General features: G+C 36.1%; 1 protein-coding gene across 2 annotated transcripts in view; it reads right to left on the bottom strand.

The window, feature by feature from the left end:
• The window catches only part of LOC100159231 (Krueppel-like factor 4), a 100685-nt gene that overhangs the window by 13500 nt on the left and 66510 nt on the right, over positions 1–20675 (bottom strand). For both annotated transcript variants that reach the window (XM_029488282.1, XM_001944998.5), the window contains 2 exons: positions 7775–8348; positions 7207–7266 (listed from right to left, as the gene is read on the bottom strand). In XM_029488282.1, the coding sequence (XP_029344142.1) occupies positions 7207–7266; positions 7775–8348 (634 nt within the window). The remainder of the gene's footprint in view (positions 1–7206; positions 7267–7774; positions 8349–20675) is intronic.

Raw genomic sequence — 20675 nt, 5'->3', positions numbered from 1 at the left:
TTCGAAGCGGCGCGTCATAATATATACATACCTATTATATTTAAATACATTTTTTTAATGATTTTATAAAATATTATAGGATTTTCTCTGTAAACATTAAATTTGAATTTTTTTTAATTAAAACATTAATATTATACCTAAGTTATTACATATTATGAAAAGTTATGCCGCGCGGAACAATAATATACGACGAACAACGAGATCGAATAAAAACGAGGGCATTAAAGTCTCCCAATGCACGTGCGTATATTATAATATAACGTACCTATACCTCCTATACTTTAGTAATATTATAGTCTCTCCCCGTGTAGGCCGTTATTACAGTTTATCAATCATAATTCATATTAAACATTTTAATACCTACGTTGTACACGTGCGCTTTTTATACGTAATATCCACTCGAGAGCGCACTTAAAAACGCGTTGAGTTTCTGTTCGACCGAACTATGTTTAATGCCATTAAGTTTATATACACCTTGTTTACATTTTCATACTGGTCGGACTCGCGTAACTATACATAAATGCGCTGCAGCGTTTATTAATACTATCATTATTATTACAGATCCTCAAGTTTGATACTTGGCGTGAGCGGAACAAGTTTTTCCACTTTCCTACAACGGCGGTGGCGGCGCGGAGTCGTTCAAATTCAATTAAACGCTGAAAAATTCTCTACCCCCTCGTCGAGACAACGGCCGCATCGATTGGTGTTATTTATTTTATGTACAGCTGCAGCAGCAGGTACAACAACAATAACAATAATAGTAATAATAGTACGCGTATCGCGTCCCATTGTGCGCATTTCGTTTATCGCCCATTGGTACTATATTATTTTTCAAACGATTCGCGCGTTTATGAATCGCGCGTATAGGTACAAAATAAATGATAAAACGCGCGGGCATTTACTAAAAACCCGCTGTACATATAGGTACCACATGGGTATACGTGTATAATATAATTATTATTATTATTATATAATATGTATAACTCACGCGCGTGCACATAAATCTCGTCGCGTGCTTTTCGTCCGTACCTTATAAACCTATATGCACGTGATTTTTTTTTTGTACACTACGGCAGCATCACACGACGAGAGTGCGCGTGCGCACATATTATTATAATCGCGTGTGGGTGCAAAATTACACTTAGCCGGCCATCATTACCATTATTGTATTATTATAATAATAATAACGATCTAGATTAAACGGCTAGATGAGATTCCGATCGGCCGCAGACAATTATGCTTACAACGGTGTGCGTTTCGCGCCGACGGACGATGCATATCGGTTTTAATTGTCCACGGCGGGACGTGTCGTCGTCGTCGTCGTCGTATATTTCGTATTATTGCGCCTTTCGCCACCCCATTTTGCCGAGGCGGTTGTGCATTCTCTTCTCCTGCGGACCGCGTATCAGCTTATTATCATAATAATATATTATACGATTTTTTTTTCGACTCGGAATTATTATTATCGCGAGGGTTTAATCGCAATAATACTGCACGTCTGGCGCGGAGACGGAAATAAATTTATCGGTCTCGGCCATTATGCCGATAATCGGTATTTTCAAACGCGTATACCTATGCGATAATATTTATTATTTAATATATTACCTATATTATTATAAATTATAATAGTACCACGGCACAAACACGAACACGTCGAATTTTAATAGCTGGCTCTTAATGAAATGTCACACCTTTATATAAATGTACACATTATTATAGACGAACGTCATAAAACGACGACGGTTTCCGATTTAGGATATATACATGATGAGTTGTGGACCGGAGCACTTTAGTTGGCACATGCACTAATCGGACACCGTTGCAGACTGTCCCCGCAGCGGTTAATTAATTTCAACAAATCGTCGAGGAACCAAATTTAAGAGCTATTAAATAACGACGACAACAACAAAAAATGAAAACCACATAAACCCAAACCAGATTTACACTATAGCGCCCGAAAATATATAGAACTGAAGTACGCCGGCGACGGTCTTACATCGTTTAAAACGGAATTTATTAAAACGATCGGATCATTAAAACATATTAATATTATATTACACGCGTCTAATGATGTATATAATATACATATATATTATGCATAATAAGATTATGTTATATAGGTTATTATAATAAACTTATCCATCCATATATCGAGTTTGATATTATATATATACCGAGGAGAAAAAATAAAAATAAAAAATCGTAAATGTATATAGGTTTAATGTATGTATAGGTTTATAAAATAATTTAATAAAAATAATAATCTCGACAGAGTTGAACGAATAGTGGTATATCTATAAAATATATTACGTTTATAATAATTTATCGATTTTTGTATATGAATTGCGTAGTCTTTAAAATCATTGCGCATAATTTGACGATTAACAATCTCTGAAAATGGTATTATTATATTGAAAAACGATCAAATCATAAGAGTTATTTTGTTCCAAGTATATATAGGATAATGTAAAGCATACACGGGCACTTGGGATCACTTCTCGACGATTCACTTTACGACATCGCGTCGAGTTATATTTCTACAGGAGGTCGGTGTAGGTACCTATATTATTATTATTTCATAGCGGGTTACTAGAAAGGGCTCCACGTGACGAACTGGCGTCGTAAATTGAATTTTTCTCCTCGCATAGCAATATAATATTATGGTCACCTGTGATTCTGCAGGTCTGAGGAACAAAATATCTCTCCTTGATCAAAGTCCCATCCCATGAACCAAACACTCCACAGAGACCTCTTACCCGTTCCATACCATTACAAAATGTCGCAAAACTGTTACGTTTCACTTGGATGCAGCGAATCACAGAAATCCTCCATAGACCTCATCTCAAACCATGTTCCTGCATGTGATACCACGTAGGAAGACATCTGCAACGTAGGTAATCGATGTGGTGACCTCTCTGCAGGCGGTCTAAGTCTCCCATTCGCAAAAATGAAATTTTTCTCTCAACAACAAAAAAAAAACAAATGGACGTGCAGTTATTAATTATTATTAACATCTTATGATTTATCGATAAATACACGGTGTATGGTTAATGGTTTCGATAACCTATTGGTAAAAATATAAACATAATCATCGCGCGTATATTGGTAACCGCGGTGTAATATTAACTGGTATTGCAGGCATATATGTTGTGGACAATATGTACAATGTACTACCTATTGAGCCCAGTCCAACTCAAGCGGGATAATAAACCTGACTGAAGAACTATACACACAGAAACATAATAATATAATATTTTAAAAGTGTTGAGCGATAGGATAAACACACACGCAGGAATGCCGTTAAAAAACAGCACTAACAACGAGCGAAAATGGATATGACACGCGGGCTGCATCACGTACACCTATATAATAATAATATCATGTACACATGTATTACATGGGGGGGGGGGGGGGGGTGACTCTAGTCGATGCACAATGCCAAAATTCTCGGCTTCCGATCCACACTACAGTATAATAATAGTAATAAATACGCGTATATCATCATTATAATATTATTATATATACGACGCGACGCGATTAATATCATGTGCACACGCGTGCTCCGTGGCCCCTGTGCCGTGTGCTCGTGTGTGCGTTTATTATTGTTTTCGTGTACCTATATAATATTATATATTGTCTCCGTGCGTAATATAAAAATCATACTCATAATCATATATCAGTAAAAAAAACCGTCGCAGCCTCGGGTGGTTTCATGAAGTTTTTTGTCCTCCAAGCGACCCGCGATACGCATAACGTATAATACGCGCGGTAACCGCGGTGCATGCGCACACACAATAACCATATACCTATATATATATATTATATAATATCAATGTGACGTACAAACAGTATTGTCCGCGCGCGCGTGCGCCTGTATTATAACATTATTATTTTTATTATTATTATTATTATTATTATTGTTGTGGCGTCCGTGTCTATGATGTATACGGCCGTTATGTCTCGACGTGTAGAGGTATACGCGGCGACCGTTTTGTCTCGTCCCAGGGTCGAGGACCTCTATCCGACGGCTCTGGCTCTTCGCCGACACCGACCGACCGTCTACGACGGCCACGACGAATAAGACGACGTCTACAATATACACTATATACACGTTATTATCATTATTATTATTATATACTTTACACGACATACTTATACTCATATGCATACACACACACGACCCGAGGCGCACTGTCGCTGAGTGGCTGACGCGGAAGAGGAGAGAAACGCGCACAGCGCACAAATCAGACGCGTTTATTACTCCGAGTCATCGACGTCGTCGGCAAATTGTGTAGGTACGTGCGTATAAAAAATATAATAATATCATAACGTTCGCCCGTGTCTATAATAATCGGCGCGATCCGATGGTTTGCCGCGGCGGAGTGATAATAATTATTATCATCGTATACGATTGTCGGCCCGTCGAGGCGGCGGCGTCGGCGTGTATATTAATATGATGTTGATTTTCGGCCAATAATAATAATTATTGTTCTCCGGCTATAATATCACAATATAATATTATCGTCGTCGTCGTCGTCGTCGTATTGTAATAAATTTATATCACACACAAGTAGTAATTATTAGTATCTGTTTATTTCGCGCGACTTTCTCCGGTCTGACTCATCCCTCGGCCGCCGAACGGTTTTCCGCGACCTCGGACGACATAATATTTTTCTCCGTTATAATATACAAAACGTAATATACCAGCACAACGCGTAGTGCATTAAATATGGTGTTATTATACTAACATCGGCGTCTATTAATGTAATTATATTAAGTAGAGCGGTTGCGGACCGAAATCGGTCGGGTCAAATATCTTGAAATCGTATAAAAACCTACACGCGATACCATCACCATGGAATCGATCGTAACGGTGAAATGACCATTTTTTTTTTCATATACGTAAATCAACAACTATTAATAATTTATACCTATATTAAATTAAACTATAAAAATCGTTTTACGGCACGTATCGGATGATAAAACGTTTCGCGATACCGTTGATACTTTCAATAACATATTATGACACAAATAAACAACACAAACTGCAGCAATAATAAACACGAATACCATCATATATAATATATATTTTAAAGTATAATAATAATAATGCATATAATATACGAAACACGCGGACGGATTTTCGCATCGCCAAATTTACTCGCGCAATTAACTGCCCGAATCGATAAATTTAAGTACATACCTACATTTATGTTATAGAATAATAATTAATATGCGATTACTTTTGGGTAACGCGAATTGACCATCATAACAGGTACCACGTGGCTGTACAGAATTCGCAATGCACACTTATACCACGCAAGACGAAACATTAAAATAACATATCATAATAGAGTATAGGTACCTACGAAAAATATTTGCAGGCACACCCTGCAATCTCTTCGCCGGTCTAGGAACTCGTCTATAACGTTCCGGTATACCTATGTCGAGTACCTATACCTACGTTTCGCATCGATCAAAAACCGAATCACGTATAATATAATATATAATGACGAGGTGTAGGTATAATATAATAGATTAAAAGTGTATACGTACTACGATATTGTACTCGTACGATAATATTATAATAATATGTAACTATAATATTATGCGCGCTGAGGCAACATCGGCAGATAAACGAAATAATCAAAATGTCTGCGGACCGGACGGCGGTTGGCAAATGTAATTACGCTGCGAACATCGTGTTAGGGTTTAATTTAGTGGTATATAAAAAAAAATGCGCACACAAGCCTTCCCGACGTGCGCCGGGAGGCGATTTGTTTAACTTCGACGTGCACAGTCCGAAACCTCCAATTAAATAGCGACGGCCTCCGCGCACGCGGTAGTCATTATACATTATAATAATATTATCGCAGTGTTATATATAGCATTGCACGCTATACGTGTCCAGGGACCATAGTACACTAACGAGGTGTCAAAAAAAAAAATAACACTTTGGAGGCCGACCACGGGGTTATTGCGGCGGAGAAGGAAATATTATACCCGGTTCGGAGTTGAGAAGAAAATTTCGCGTCGCTATTATATTTTGGGGAGAGGGGAAAGAACGAAAATAGCAGAAAAAAAATATACAGGAGATCATACGATACTCATGGTCATATTAAGTATAATGTCGCAGAGGATCACGGTGTTTGTCTAACGTATATAGACGAAAATAAATAGAAGTTCGATAATACATGAATCCCCTATAATCTAATAAGCAATATCGAAATATTTCACTATATACATATGAATGGAAATTGAAACGTATTTATATATACCTATATAGATTAAGAGAAGAATATTTTCTAAATATGTGTCATGCCCTTCTGGGTTTTAGGTTTTTCTTACATTATTTGTAATATAATATATGGTATTCGCCTGTGCAATACATTATATTGTAATTTTTTCGTTGGAAAATATTTTATAAAATATATATGACATTATCTCGGAAATATATCGTTCTCTTAAATTAATGTCGTCACGGGTATTTCGACTCTAATGTTGACCAAGACGCCTGAAATTTCTACTTTCGCAGTGGAATTTCACTATACATGCACAGGTACATACAGCAGGACATCAGACCATTATTACCAAGCGAAACGAGTGCCATCAGCGGTAGACATGTCTGGGCTGCAGTGGTGCCACGCGTTGGCGTCGTCCCTGAGAAGTCCGATTCGATTACACGGTTCGGCGATCGACCGCGATGGTGCATGTTGTGTTGTTCGAAAGCAAAAAAGGCTTTTGTATACATAATAATATGTGACTAAAGGTTTTTTCGATTGTCCCCCCGTTACAATAGCGGCGCCTGCAAAGTGATACAGGTACCCTTTTACACGCGGGGGGTGGCATCGTGATATATATATAATAACGTTCATTCATAAAAACACCGAGACATAAATCGTATGTACAGTCATATATATAGGCCGTGACATTGTAACACATATACAGACCGTGTATATGTATATACTCGTATATCAGTATATACTATATACCTATACACAATGTGTAGTAATGGGTTTTGGAATGCTGTTTGATGCCGTCCGATAACCCTAATGGGTGTTGTATTTTCGGTGTTTCGATTTATTATATATTATATGGGTATTATTACAGGTATAATGGCAGCTGGTATCCTGGCAATATATTCTACGGATTACATTTAGGCTTATATGTATAGGTACAGTAGGTATACGATAAAAAAAAAATTACCTGTGTGTATTCTTTGGTGGGCTTTTAGGTGAGAGCTTTTAGTGTATCCTTTGTTGCAACCTAAAACCAAAACGATGGCAATCAGTACAATCGGTCATAATAAACTTTTCCCAGGTCCACACGACCATCGACCATGGAAGCTTAGGTATACGATTATATTTATATAGGTATCGATGTCGTAGCCAGGCGTGGAGAAATTGTGGGACAGTTATTATTTGTTCCATTTTTTAGCGTTTATATAAGTTTATATGGTTGTTATGTCCCTTAGAATTATTTCATACACAGCTCTCCTACAACCAGCTCTATGGCTGTATGACATTCTCAAGTTCTGCCAAGAACTCTAGTAAGATTATTAATTAAAAAAATGTTTGTTTTGTTTCAATATACCTTTGATCAGGTTTGTGGTGACTGTTGGGCTAGTGTGGTTATAAACTGTAAATTGGTTAAAACTAAAAACGAAAATTCTTTGGAAATAAACGACTTTCTCCCTTAAAAAAAAAGTCTGACTACGTCATAGATACCTATACAGTAAAATATTTATCTATCTGCAGCTGGTATAGGTACTTACCGCCAAAATTGCAATGATGAGTCCGTCTCCTTTCCAAGTCTGGGTTGTTTCGTCTGTTGAACTTCATCGATCTTTGGATGGCGTTGCATCGGGGTGTGGGATACGGTGGCGGTGGCGTCCGCCGTTTACCAGGCGAACCTGGTTCGGAAATGGGAGGCGTCATGGGTGCCACGCGTGGGAAGTAACCGTGGTGGTGGTGATGTTGTTGGTGATGGTGATCATGGTGGTGATAGTGCACATGCAGATAAGACGGCGTGTACAGCCCCGGGCTGGCCACCGACTGGTACTCGGGACTGTTGGCTTCCGGTGCTTCCACTTTGACGTGGGTCACCTGCAGCGATTGGTCGTCGAGTGTGGAGAACATTTGCGGGTCCACCACCTCGTTCATCTCGAACCACGGGGGCTCTTGAGATTCGTCAGGGTGATGACCGTTTTGAAGGATCGAGTCCTGCACATTCCGCGCACCCTGCATGGTCGTCTCGAAGAAGTCGCACAAGACCGGCTCATTTCTGGACTTGATGACGTGTTGGTCTTCTACCATCAGTCCTTGCAGCATCGAATCGAAGTCGGGTGTCTAAAATAATATAAATTATTATTATTAAAAAAATATTCATGTATAATACGTGATACGTCGGCATAAACATCACAAAACGTATTTTAAATAATATTGTATATGTTAATAGCTACAGAATATCCAATAACATTATATAATATATATACCTATAAATAATATCTATAATATATAACTGTAAAAGTTTTGAAATCAGTCGGCAGATAATGATGATCCTACATTTTAAGTCTATAGGTACGCGCGTGTTTAACAATAAACAATAATAAATGTTTGGAAACGTATAACGTTATTAAATGCGTTCCTTGTATATTATTATACCCGGAGCTATATTTAGTTTTATGTAATAGTAAGTGTAAAGTGTTTAATAAAGCGGTACATAACTATATAATACAAAATATATACTATAATGAGTATAGGACACAGGTAGGTATGTATAGTATTAATGTCAAGATAAAAATCACCTAATAATAATAATAAAACTTTTTAGATTGTTATTGGCCATTAACCATATGATATTCCAATCCGTTTACAAAAAATAACGATATATTATAATACGTTCGAGCGGCGTTACTGGCGTTAAAGTCTCCCCGTTGAAAAATACAATAATAATAATAATATAATATAATAACTCATTGAACAAATAATCAAATTAAACGTCGTCTTTCGTTTATTAGGTATATATTATTTATATACAGTATATGCACATTATACATATACATAATATAATATATATATTATAAACACACACACACATACAATAATAACCACTCTCGAGGTGTATTATAGTATACATATATATATATATATATATATATATTATATACAAGTTTATCTACTGGTTTCGTTACGTTCAGATTTTATAGGTCTATGTGGCGATATAAACTGAAACCGAACGTATAATATTATAATAATATATATAAAGGTACGCGCCGTACGTGTTAAAATAGAAAAACACGGAAATGGTTTTTGGCAACGCATAGGTCTCCAATATCTATGTAGACACACACACACACACACACACACACACACACACACACACACACCTGATGACGACTACTACGACGACCGGATCGTGGGGAGCGTGGGCTGTGTCTTAATGGGCTCCGGATATGTTTATGGCAACGGCAGGAAAACCGAGACACATGGTCGTAAATACGACGCGGTATTTCGGCAATCTAGCATTGCGGGTATATACGCGCGCGTATTATATTTCAAATCTTTTTTATTTCATTTTTTCTTTCTTTCTATTAATCACGCGTGGACGTGGACTGCAGTATAACGCACGGCCAGGGTGTATAATTTATATTATATATATATATATTATAACACATATTATATGCATCGCTCGAGTATATTATTTTATGTAGGTGATATATAATCAGACGTTAAAATATAATAAATACGCGTTCAGACTTATTGCAATAATATAATATATAATAATATTATACACTGCAAAGTTGTCCAAACATGCATCATTTCCGCCAAATTGAAAAAGTTTGATTTTCGTTTGCGCCAATAAATCAATATATTAAATTTTGCCTTAACAGTATTACGCCTCACCCGTATGCATTGTCGCCGTAGTCTTACAAGTGCGAAAGACATAAAATATAAATATCAAATTTCGAACGAGTAGTTAAATATTTTAAGTAGGTATTCAATTTTTTCACGAGTGGAATAAAGTGGCACGAGGCTACCCTCCAAAATGCGTTGTTAAGCTCATCCATATCCACTCATCAATATAGGTAGTACTTTAAGTATACCTATACTATTATAATAATATAGTGAGTTATAACTAATTAATAACTATGCTCGTTCCAAATTTGATTTTTACGCATCGAAATACTCTGAAAAATATTCTGCTTCAGAATATTAATGTACCTATATCGGTCGGCTTAAAATACGAATATAGGTATATATACGCCTATATATTGTTCAACTGTGGTTAAAAATGGTGACACGGCGTGAACTGCAGGTGGAGTATAAAACGAGATTTCATATTAAAGGTTTGCACTGCGCAGAAGTGCTAAAAATATAAACTAGCACGTTATTATTCTAAACTATTGACGTGTGACAATTTGTAAATTATATATCCATCATTGCGTATGGCGTGCGAATGTACCTAATAATTATCAAGTGTTTGTTTCCATATATTTTATAATATATTCACAGACACGAGATCATCATAATACGGTTTGGTTTGATTTGTAGTTACAATAATTGTTCGCCTCTATTGCGTACGCACATATACGTAAATTATAATCACGCTGCAGCATACATCGCGAGATCGTATTATATAAATTATTTTAAATAGCTGACCAAGTTGCTCGCCTGCAAGAGTGCACTCTTTCCGTTTTTCTTAATCGTCGTACGATGAACGCTGCTACAGACGTCGTTATTATAATATATATTACTATATCGGTGTAATTAGACATATCATAATAATATAATGTATCCAACTATATTATAATATAATATGCCCAGACCATCTGGTCTGCCACTGCTACTGCTGCTGCAGTGTTATGCAAGACTTTCCACTCAGCATTGTGAAATAATTATGACACGAACTGCGTTGTGTTTTCGGATGTATATAATGCAATAATGTAATAATTTTTTTTAGGCATCACTCGAACTATGCAAGACACCCACACTCAAATGGACGTGGTGACGGAAACAACTATAATACGCGTATGACGTCAGTTTTGCGAAAAACAATTATTTCGTATGTATAACATATTATACTAACACTGCAATATTAGATATAATATAATAATATATAATACCATAACTATTGTCTGTTGCAACTATTTCACCTACTCATCATAGGATATTTAGCTATTGCCGATAACTGCAGATTACTATATCGTTTTATAAACGTAATATCGATTGACGATACGTCATGTGTGATGACTATTTGGTTATATATTTTATTAATTTATCGAATCGAATGCGTCTAGCTAGTCATATACCTACGTATACCTATAAAACATAATATTAATTCTTAACTAAACTTGGAATATTGCGAGAAGAAGACACATCGTATATACATAATGAGTGTGTATTGTATACAAAGCGCATAGCGTGTATAATGTATATATCGTACGTACATCGGCAATAATAGTAGTCATTCAATATACATATTCAGCTATATTATTCAGATATGGAAATCATAATTTGTCGTCGAAATCGTCGGAAAATACGAATGGATATTATATTGTAATTTTTAATGTTTGTAATATAATAGACGTAAGTAATAGACGACTATAATAAAATGTGTAAAACGATATAATAATAACAATAATATATTATACATTATTATAATATCTATATATACTATTAGTATATACATGCTATACATCGCGCACTTATTACGATATTATCTTTCGTCATTATCGGTGTATAGGTTTAATTACATAAACGTTGTGGCTTTTTATTTATTGTGTTTGCTTTACTTTGTGCTCGCTGCTGCCATATATATATACATACGCGGCTACAGGTAGGTATAAGAGAGTTAATAATATAATTGTGTTTGATTAAGAATAAACATATTATCTTGTACCGAGCGCATAATATAACATAATATATATGTATATTATATTATGAGATACGGTCGTGTGTACTTGTCCTAGTCGATAAATCTATCGGCCCCGCTGAGAAATACGTTCGAATGTCTATACGACAGCGGTTGGTATAAAATAATATAACAAGAACTTGGCAAGGAACATAATTTATCTAGCGTAATAATTTTCCTACGACGCACACTGCTGTGGTAATTTTACAATGCCCACAATACGTGTATAGGTAATATAAACGCGTCGTCGAACAATAGTTCTATTTGAACACTTATATATATATATGATACGTGCAGGGGTGCGAGCAAACATATTTTGCGACGGTTGTTGGTATGTTATAGTAAGTATAATATATTACCGTTCTCTCGGTGTATTACCTACCGCATCATCTTCAAGAGACGCGCGCATTGTACAAGATAATTTAGTGGAGGACGATAACTCGTTTTTCCTTCGAACCTCGGAATCGTTGCGCGTGTCCCGTATTTAAATAATTCGACGGACAAAAAAAAAATATAACATACATTTATAACTCTTGTATTATATACAGGGCGATTCACCAAGCATGCTCCAAATGATTTTTCCCTTTAATAATAAACGAGTATATAATTTTCTGAGTTGTTAAAAAATTGGATCTAGTACTTGATACACTTGGGACATTTGATGTTGATGGGTTTATCGATCGCTAAAAATGTTCGAATCGCCATTATATTCTTACAAACCAATATTGTCACGGACCTATATTATTCTTCGTACACAAAGTTACATAACTCAAAAACTAGTCGTACGAATTTTGATTCTTATACGCCAATATTTTCGGAAATATTGTCCACTAAATAATTTACGGTAAAAAAGGTGGTTTGAAAAACAGGAGTATCTATCTCCGCTCCTTTAGTGATTCAAAAAATCTCAAGAATTCTAAGACATGGTATTCGTCGTGAGGATGTTTGAAAATTTCAAAAATCATATTTTGAATAACTACAGGGGGTGATAGCATGGATACGGTTATCCGCCCCGAGTCTATATAATATATTGATTTCACGTGGCAGAGCCGCGTTTATTTATTCATATAGTTTTCTCCGCTCTCGTATTATCGCGCCGTCTTACGCGCGTGTAAGCCTCCTGATGTATATAATAATATAACGCGTGCACATGATATTTACACGTTTACCACTGTTACAGTAGGTAATAGGTAAGTACGAGGCAGTGTTGTGCAAGACAAAAATATGCGCGTTTTTGTTACGACTGCGTGCCGGCAAAACGCAAAACGCAACCTCCGCAGAGGTCTCCGAGCGCACGCATGATACCGGGGCTATGGCAGCGGCTGTATCAGAGTCCACCACTCGCCCGCGTCTGATTGATGGCGTTTTAATGAAGTGTCTCGGGTATATAGATAGAGAACGGTCGGCCGAGGAGAGTCGTTAATGCGTATAGCCTCGAACTTGACGTGTATACACATACATAGTACGCGCGCGTGTGTGTGTGTGTGTGTGTGTGTGCTCGCCATTGTATTATTATATATTATTATAATGCGGTTGACCCATTCACTTTGCACCACATTTCCCGAGGTCTGCATCCAGCGCGCGTGTTGTTGCGCAAAAAAACACACACACTCACACAAATCGTATATTATAATCGATATGTTGAGTGCTTATAAACCATAATATGAAATGTGCGGTATATGTATATGATACCTACGTATCCATAATTTTTTATATATATAATTTCGTCGTCGTCCCCCGCCGAGTCGTTCCACAATAATACAAATATAATATAGGCACCTGCGGACGACGGTTTCGAAAACGCGCATAAATCGCGCCGCCGAGCTTTTAATATATTTATAACGCGCTCGCCCGATAAAAGTGTGATGTCTATATATAATTTTATTATTCAGGTGTAACTATATTACATAGCTGTTGCAGCAGCGGGTGACCGCAATACATCGTTCTTATAATATCGTCGGGTAATAGCACTTATTTTTGTCGAATTACACACTTACTCGGGACGGAAAAAGGTGCAATGTTCGAATGTTCCGTTCGTGTCACATGAGACCTATTTACCAACAAAATATATCAGTCGACCGCGATCGGGAGAATGATTTTTTATGTTTTAATATCTATACTATGGAGTTTATGTTTTTTTATTATAATACCTAATCGTAAACGGATGTATAAGTTTAAGAAAACAATAATATAAAAATAAGTTGATTTGCGTTTATTTTCAAGTTGACACACACCAGCCAATATTGTCAATTATACAATATCATAGATGTTTATAAGTCCTATCTACATGGAATGATCGGACTGATCACGTCCACCGAACATTTCGCCGTTTTCGTCCGACGAATGATTCGTATATTATAATATTATGTTTGCTAGTCGCTATATATAATATATATTGTACGCGCATACATGTGTTAGTGTGCTGCAGGTATCATGTATACAATATATATAGATATAGGTAGGTATAATACGTATATATAATAATATATATATATGCGTAGTACACGTGCAGGAAATCGAAGTCGTTCCGTGTCTTATTATAATGAAGCTTAATTGTCGGAACAATATCTTCGACATGTCTATACGGCACAAGCACATAACATTGTGTGTGTGTGTGTGTGTGTGTGTGTGTGTGTGTGTGTGTGTGTGTGTGTGTGTTTTACTCGCACGCGTCCATGTATATATAATGTACTATACTATATAACACTGCGAACTCTCACGCACGCGCACACAGTACTACCCATATAGGTATATTATATTATTATACACAGCTTGTTGTTCGATGTATGTAATTTTTTTTCTTCTCGTCTTCCTTGTCTGCCGTCGCCGCCACAGCATCCCTCCGGCACACGACGACGGCGCGATTACACGAGTCATATATATGCGCAACACCACCACCGCCGTTGCCGAGCTGTGTGCCCAACACTTTCCGGACGTGTACGACGCCTGTGAGACTGTACGTAATATATAATATAATATGTGCCCCGGCTAAACTCCAACACGTGTAATTCACTCACACTGATATACGCGTCCTTTGCACAACTCCTTATGGTATATATAATACGCGTGTACCCGTGTGGGTCCGATGTATGTGTCGAAACAATATCGTAAGACATCCGACATTGCGTATACGGTATTATACGACATGCATGCGCGCAGACAAAAACGTACACGGTGTACGCGCATAAAACATAATTTTCGACGAACAAAAACAAAGTTTATCAGATAGCAGCGGACTATAAACTTGTCGAGCGCGGTCAGTAATGTCCAGACCAGAATATTCATATTACCGACCGACCGCTCGACACCTCGCATGGACACGTCATCGGGGAAGTGGATAAAAATGATACAAGACATATATTTTAATATATTAATGGGAAAATATGTATTAAACATGCTAGAAAAATGTATAAAAATAAAATTTAAATATCTATAAGTTTATATCACTCAATTGTACTGCAGAGCACAAACAAACTTACGATACGCGAAGGTTGACAATTATTATTAGAGCATCATCAACGTTTGCGCCCTATACTTATAACGTTCTAACAGAGCTGTTGTAGTTTAGGTATCGGAAAGATTTTCAATACGGTCTTCTTCTATTGATAGCCAACTCATTTCACAACCTTTAATTTTTTTTTAATGACGTAACCGGTTTAATAAAACATTAGACAAATTTTTAATATTTGCTTGTACAAGAAAATTATACGGCACAATGAGGAAACCATAAAAAATTGATATACGGAACATTACCTATATATTATTAAACATCTAAACGCCATTAACGATGCTACACGCGACCACTCATTGCAGATCGGATGTATCAGATGAGTGACACATCGTACGATTGACGAAACATATTTTAATACCTATGAAACTCACAACAATAATTATGGTAATGTCTCTGTCGAGTTTGATGAAATAGTATTAAACGGTACGCGGCGGTTGACTCACTGAGGATAATAATTATACATTGTAAACTGCAACGCACGAATTGTACTCCGATTCGGTAGAAAAAAACACTCGGTATGACTGTACATGTGAGTGTATAAAAAATGACGAATATTCGCGGTATACGTCGCATACGAATCGAGGCAACATGAATGAAACCGTATTGGTTTCATGCGTAAAAAAAACACGTCGTGTGCATAAGGTAATTTTCATTCGCATTTAACGTTGCGCTGATTGTTTTTTCGGGATTTTTTTCGTCGGTGCATTTTAACGCGGTGTCCGGCGCGATATCTACCGAATATGTATGCACCCGAGGTGTTTTGACAACGATAAATCATCGAACCAAAAACGTTGGGTCCTTTTAGCGAGTTTTTTAAGAGAAGGAAAAAAACCTGTAATCGACTGTAGGTATACGTTATAATACTGTTATTTGCAATGTGTCTATAAATTTGTTTCTTATAGGCATCGAAACCGGTCCGCGTGTCGGAGTCGTCGGATTACCTAATTTCCTGTTATTAACTCCGCTCAGCCAGTCGTTTAACAATCATGTATATTGCGCACGAATAGATATATTATACACTGCCGTACGTATAGGCCTTGAGTGGAGAATGAATAAAATTAAAATTAAAAAAAAAAAAAAAAAAAGTAAAATAAAAATAAATAACGACGTCCGTTTTTGGAATCAGTTTTCCGTTCGGTGTTTCCGTTTTCAAATCGAATTTAAATAGTCACATACATTACACACAATGATAATAATAATAAAATTATTGTATATTATTACTATACACAATAATATAATGCGCACGAATCACCGGAGAGAGAAATTCTGCCGTGAGAGTACACATAACACATACCTATATGTATATATTGTTTACGAGGCGCATCTTTAAGCAATCCAAATACAAAGCATATTATTATTATATGAGTGCCTTTAAACACACACACACAAACTCACGATATCAGATGGATTTTCTATATTTATACAATAAACGGGGGACAGGCCGACGTCTGTCTCCCCCCCCCCCCCGAGGCGTTGCACTTTTTTGAATTTAATTTTTGACAAATTGCATCATCCCATACGTCTACGTCGTATCATATAGATAGGTACATATTTTATACGACGACGAAAAGTGCTCGCACTATTAATTATTATTATGAACCAACCGGGCGCTATTTTAATTACAATAGGCATTTATTATATTTTATATAACACGCATAACACTGCGGCTGCAACTGATTACGATTGTTTTCGCATGGGTATAAATAGATTGTGATGCGCAGGTATTTGGTCATTTCACGGACAACATTCGACCGCGGTATAGGTATACGCACACGGGTAAAATAAAAATATATTAAAAAACCAACGATCGGCATATCCCCCCTGCACATCCTCCGGGTAAAGTCGATCCATCAGCATAATATTTATACAGGTTTTCGTGATATATAAATTTACTTACTTTTTTCCCGTAACTCGAGGCTTTTTTAGATTACTTCTAATATATTAAGTAATGATTCATAATGTATGTACGCTATTTATTAGTGGATGAAGAATTATTACTATATACAAAAAGTTGTACCTCGCGTTAATATTAGGACCACCGCGCAGCTACTTCAGAATAATAATATCCGTTAAAAAGGCCATCTGGTTTACGGCTAAACTAATAATAATGTTAACAAATCCACCTGAGGAACTTGTCGGGATCGTCGTAGCCTAGGCAAAATATTATATTGAAAAACGACCTGCGGGCTGCGGTGTAATTCAGGGCTTGAAATCGATTTCAAAATCGATTTTAAACATCGATAAAAATCTTTAAAAATGTAAAATTATATCAAAATCAAATAATTATTTTAATGATATTCAAAATTTATATTGAAATCGATAATTTATACCAAAATAAAAATCATTTTATATTTTTCATAATATACAAAATGATTTAAAAATTTTGAATTCAACAGTAGCCGATAAGTCTATAATATTAGATATTCATATTTAAGTAATAATAAATAACTAATATTTCGTTTTATTTGGCCTGTTACAAAGCTGCGCGAACGACGAAACGTTTGTCGTGGTTAGAAATCAAAATTAAAATTGTAAAAATGTAAAATTTTAATAAAATACGAAAACGAACCAAAAAAAAAACCATTTGTACAAAAGAACGCACGCGCCGTATATTATGATGTAAGTAATATTTTTTTTTTACTCCCTCTAAAAAACTAACCGCACACAAAAAGTGTTGTTTTCCTTCGAGCTTTCCTTAATTTATCATTTATATTCTCGCTAATAAAATGGCGCGAGCGACTGTATTATTGCAATTTACAATACAATATTATATAATATTATTACATATTATTTGAATATTACGTCCTGACTCTTGAGAACACAGTTCTAGCTACAATTTACATAAATTAAATCTCTTTTTTAATTAAATCGGACATGAGTGGCAGGTAGACATTTTTTCTACTTAGTATTATTGAAATACAAGGTTTTATTGTTAATTGCTGGGCACTCTAAGAATAATTGTTAATTTCTTATTAACTTTTATAAAACGTGAACAATTATATTTTAATATCAACATATATCTGGACCAATTGTATGTAAGTATGTAACTTGTCTATATTAGGTTGTAATAATACTATTATTATATCGTATACTATACCTATATAATATAATATAAGATATGAAATAAAAGATTGTATTTCTCCCATACGTCAATAAGTCTAGATAATATGTTGTTTTTTTTTCTTATAAAATAAGTCTTGACGTATGTGTGAGCTTATATTTATATGTTTGCATTGAATGAGGTAAATGATTTTTAAAAATTTCTCTTATATAATATAATGTGTCCTATTTTTCTCGAAATTGTTTTATCAGCCGATTGTCGATGTTATCATTCACTAAATGTTAACGGTCTAAAACTACTATTTTTTGTTAAAATTAAACGTTTGTCATCAGATGTTGACATGTAATTGAATGTAGTGTAAAAGTATCACGTCTAAAAAAAATAAGACTTGTAGAAATCACATTTTTTTTAAATAAGAACCTTGTACAATAGGTTGCCTATAACCATTGATTAAATATACATTGTATATTGGTATATTTAATCAATGCTATAATCTAATCTACCCATGTCGATAACTACTAAACTAAGAAAAAAGATGGACTTTTCACAATAAGTCCAATTCATTTCTGCTGTAAAAAAAAAAAAAATTAAAACAGCTCTGTATAAACATTATATTATGTTGTGACACGCGCATTTTGGCGTCTTAACGCCGCCGTAGTGCGATGTATAGTGCGATATAGGTACATCGTATTGTGGGCACTATTTCGACCTTCAAAAATAATGGAGCTCCAAAAACGTCTCGCGCGATATACCTAACCTATCTTACTCGTGTATTGTGCACGCGCATATTGCTCGTAAAAATGGGTATACATAATAATATACCACGTCTCGCGGTGACAGAAAGGGGTTAATAAAACCGCCGACGACGACGACAATGACGGAATGTCGCCGCTTTATAGATCTATGGTTTCCTGTTGCGGCACCACGACGACGACAGCAGCCCGCTGCAGGTGACCTTCTTCTGCAGGTATATAGCTGGTAGGTACCTATATATACCTGTAGTATAGTTTATACCTATATATTATTGTATCGCATATTATATTACAACTCGCGCGTTATGCAAGCCCGGGCTGTCGCAGAGGCCGCGAGCCGACAACTAACGCGCTCGGCGTAATTTAGAACGCGCCACGGCGAGAGAATTTTTATTTTTTTTTTTTTTATCTTACACACGCCGACAAGTGGTTGCGAAAGACGCGCGACATTTGCGTACGTACCTATACATTTTTATATATAAATGCGAACGATTTTATCGGCCGGGCCGGGTGTTACGCCGCCGTGCGAAAAGCCACACGACTAATTGGATGTACCTACCTTATAACGTATATACTATATATATATACGATAATAATACATATTGTTGTATATATATATATATATAACGTGCCTTGTGTATACGCTAAAGCGCAACCGAGCCATAAAGCGACACGCGTTCGCGCGCGAGGGAGAAACGTGGCTAAAAGTCAATATGACTTGATTAAATCGCGCTCTGCAGCGCCTATACCTATAGTATAATAATAACGATATAACCTGTTTGAAAACGAAGAAAAAATGCGCTCTCAGAGATAAATGCAAATTGCCGTCATAATAAAATTGTGCACCAGCGATTTTTATGCCGACCACCGCGACTGCACTGCAGACTGTACTGCAGTGGGCCATATAACATAGGTACCTATTATAGGGTACCTAATATTATTGTATTGGAACCTATACCTATAATATTGTGTTATACACCTGGTATAACATATTATAATATTATTATTAGTGCAACACCACGCGAGGTATTATAACTTATACATACGCGAACGCCATCGTTTCGTGACCACGCTACAATGAGCTCGGATATAATGTGATAATAAATTACGGACTGCGCGGAGAACAACGCGTTTATAATATAGGCATAAAACATAAATAGCTATGTACTACCTACATATTATTATTATTATTATTATTATTATTATACGGTATAACGCAACTTTAGAACAGATCGAAATGAGAGATTCGATTTCGCCAGAAGTTGTAAAAATATATTCCATTACAATAATATTATATAATGTGGAAACGAAATAGATAGGTACCTATATACTATATACATACGCGAGTAAATTATAATACAGGACAGTGGCGTGGGGGGGTTAGGGGTGGTGAGGGGTTTCAACCCCCCTCCCATTACAATATGAAATGTAAGTAAAT

This window comes from Acyrthosiphon pisum, chromosome A1 (assembly GCF_005508785.2).
Source record: "Acyrthosiphon pisum isolate AL4f chromosome A1, pea_aphid_22Mar2018_4r6ur, whole genome shotgun sequence".
Lineage (NCBI taxonomy): Eukaryota > Metazoa > Arthropoda > Insecta > Hemiptera > Aphididae > Acyrthosiphon > Acyrthosiphon pisum.
Note: the sequence above shows the minus strand (reverse complement) of the source record. Positions and strands in the feature narration are given on the sequence as shown.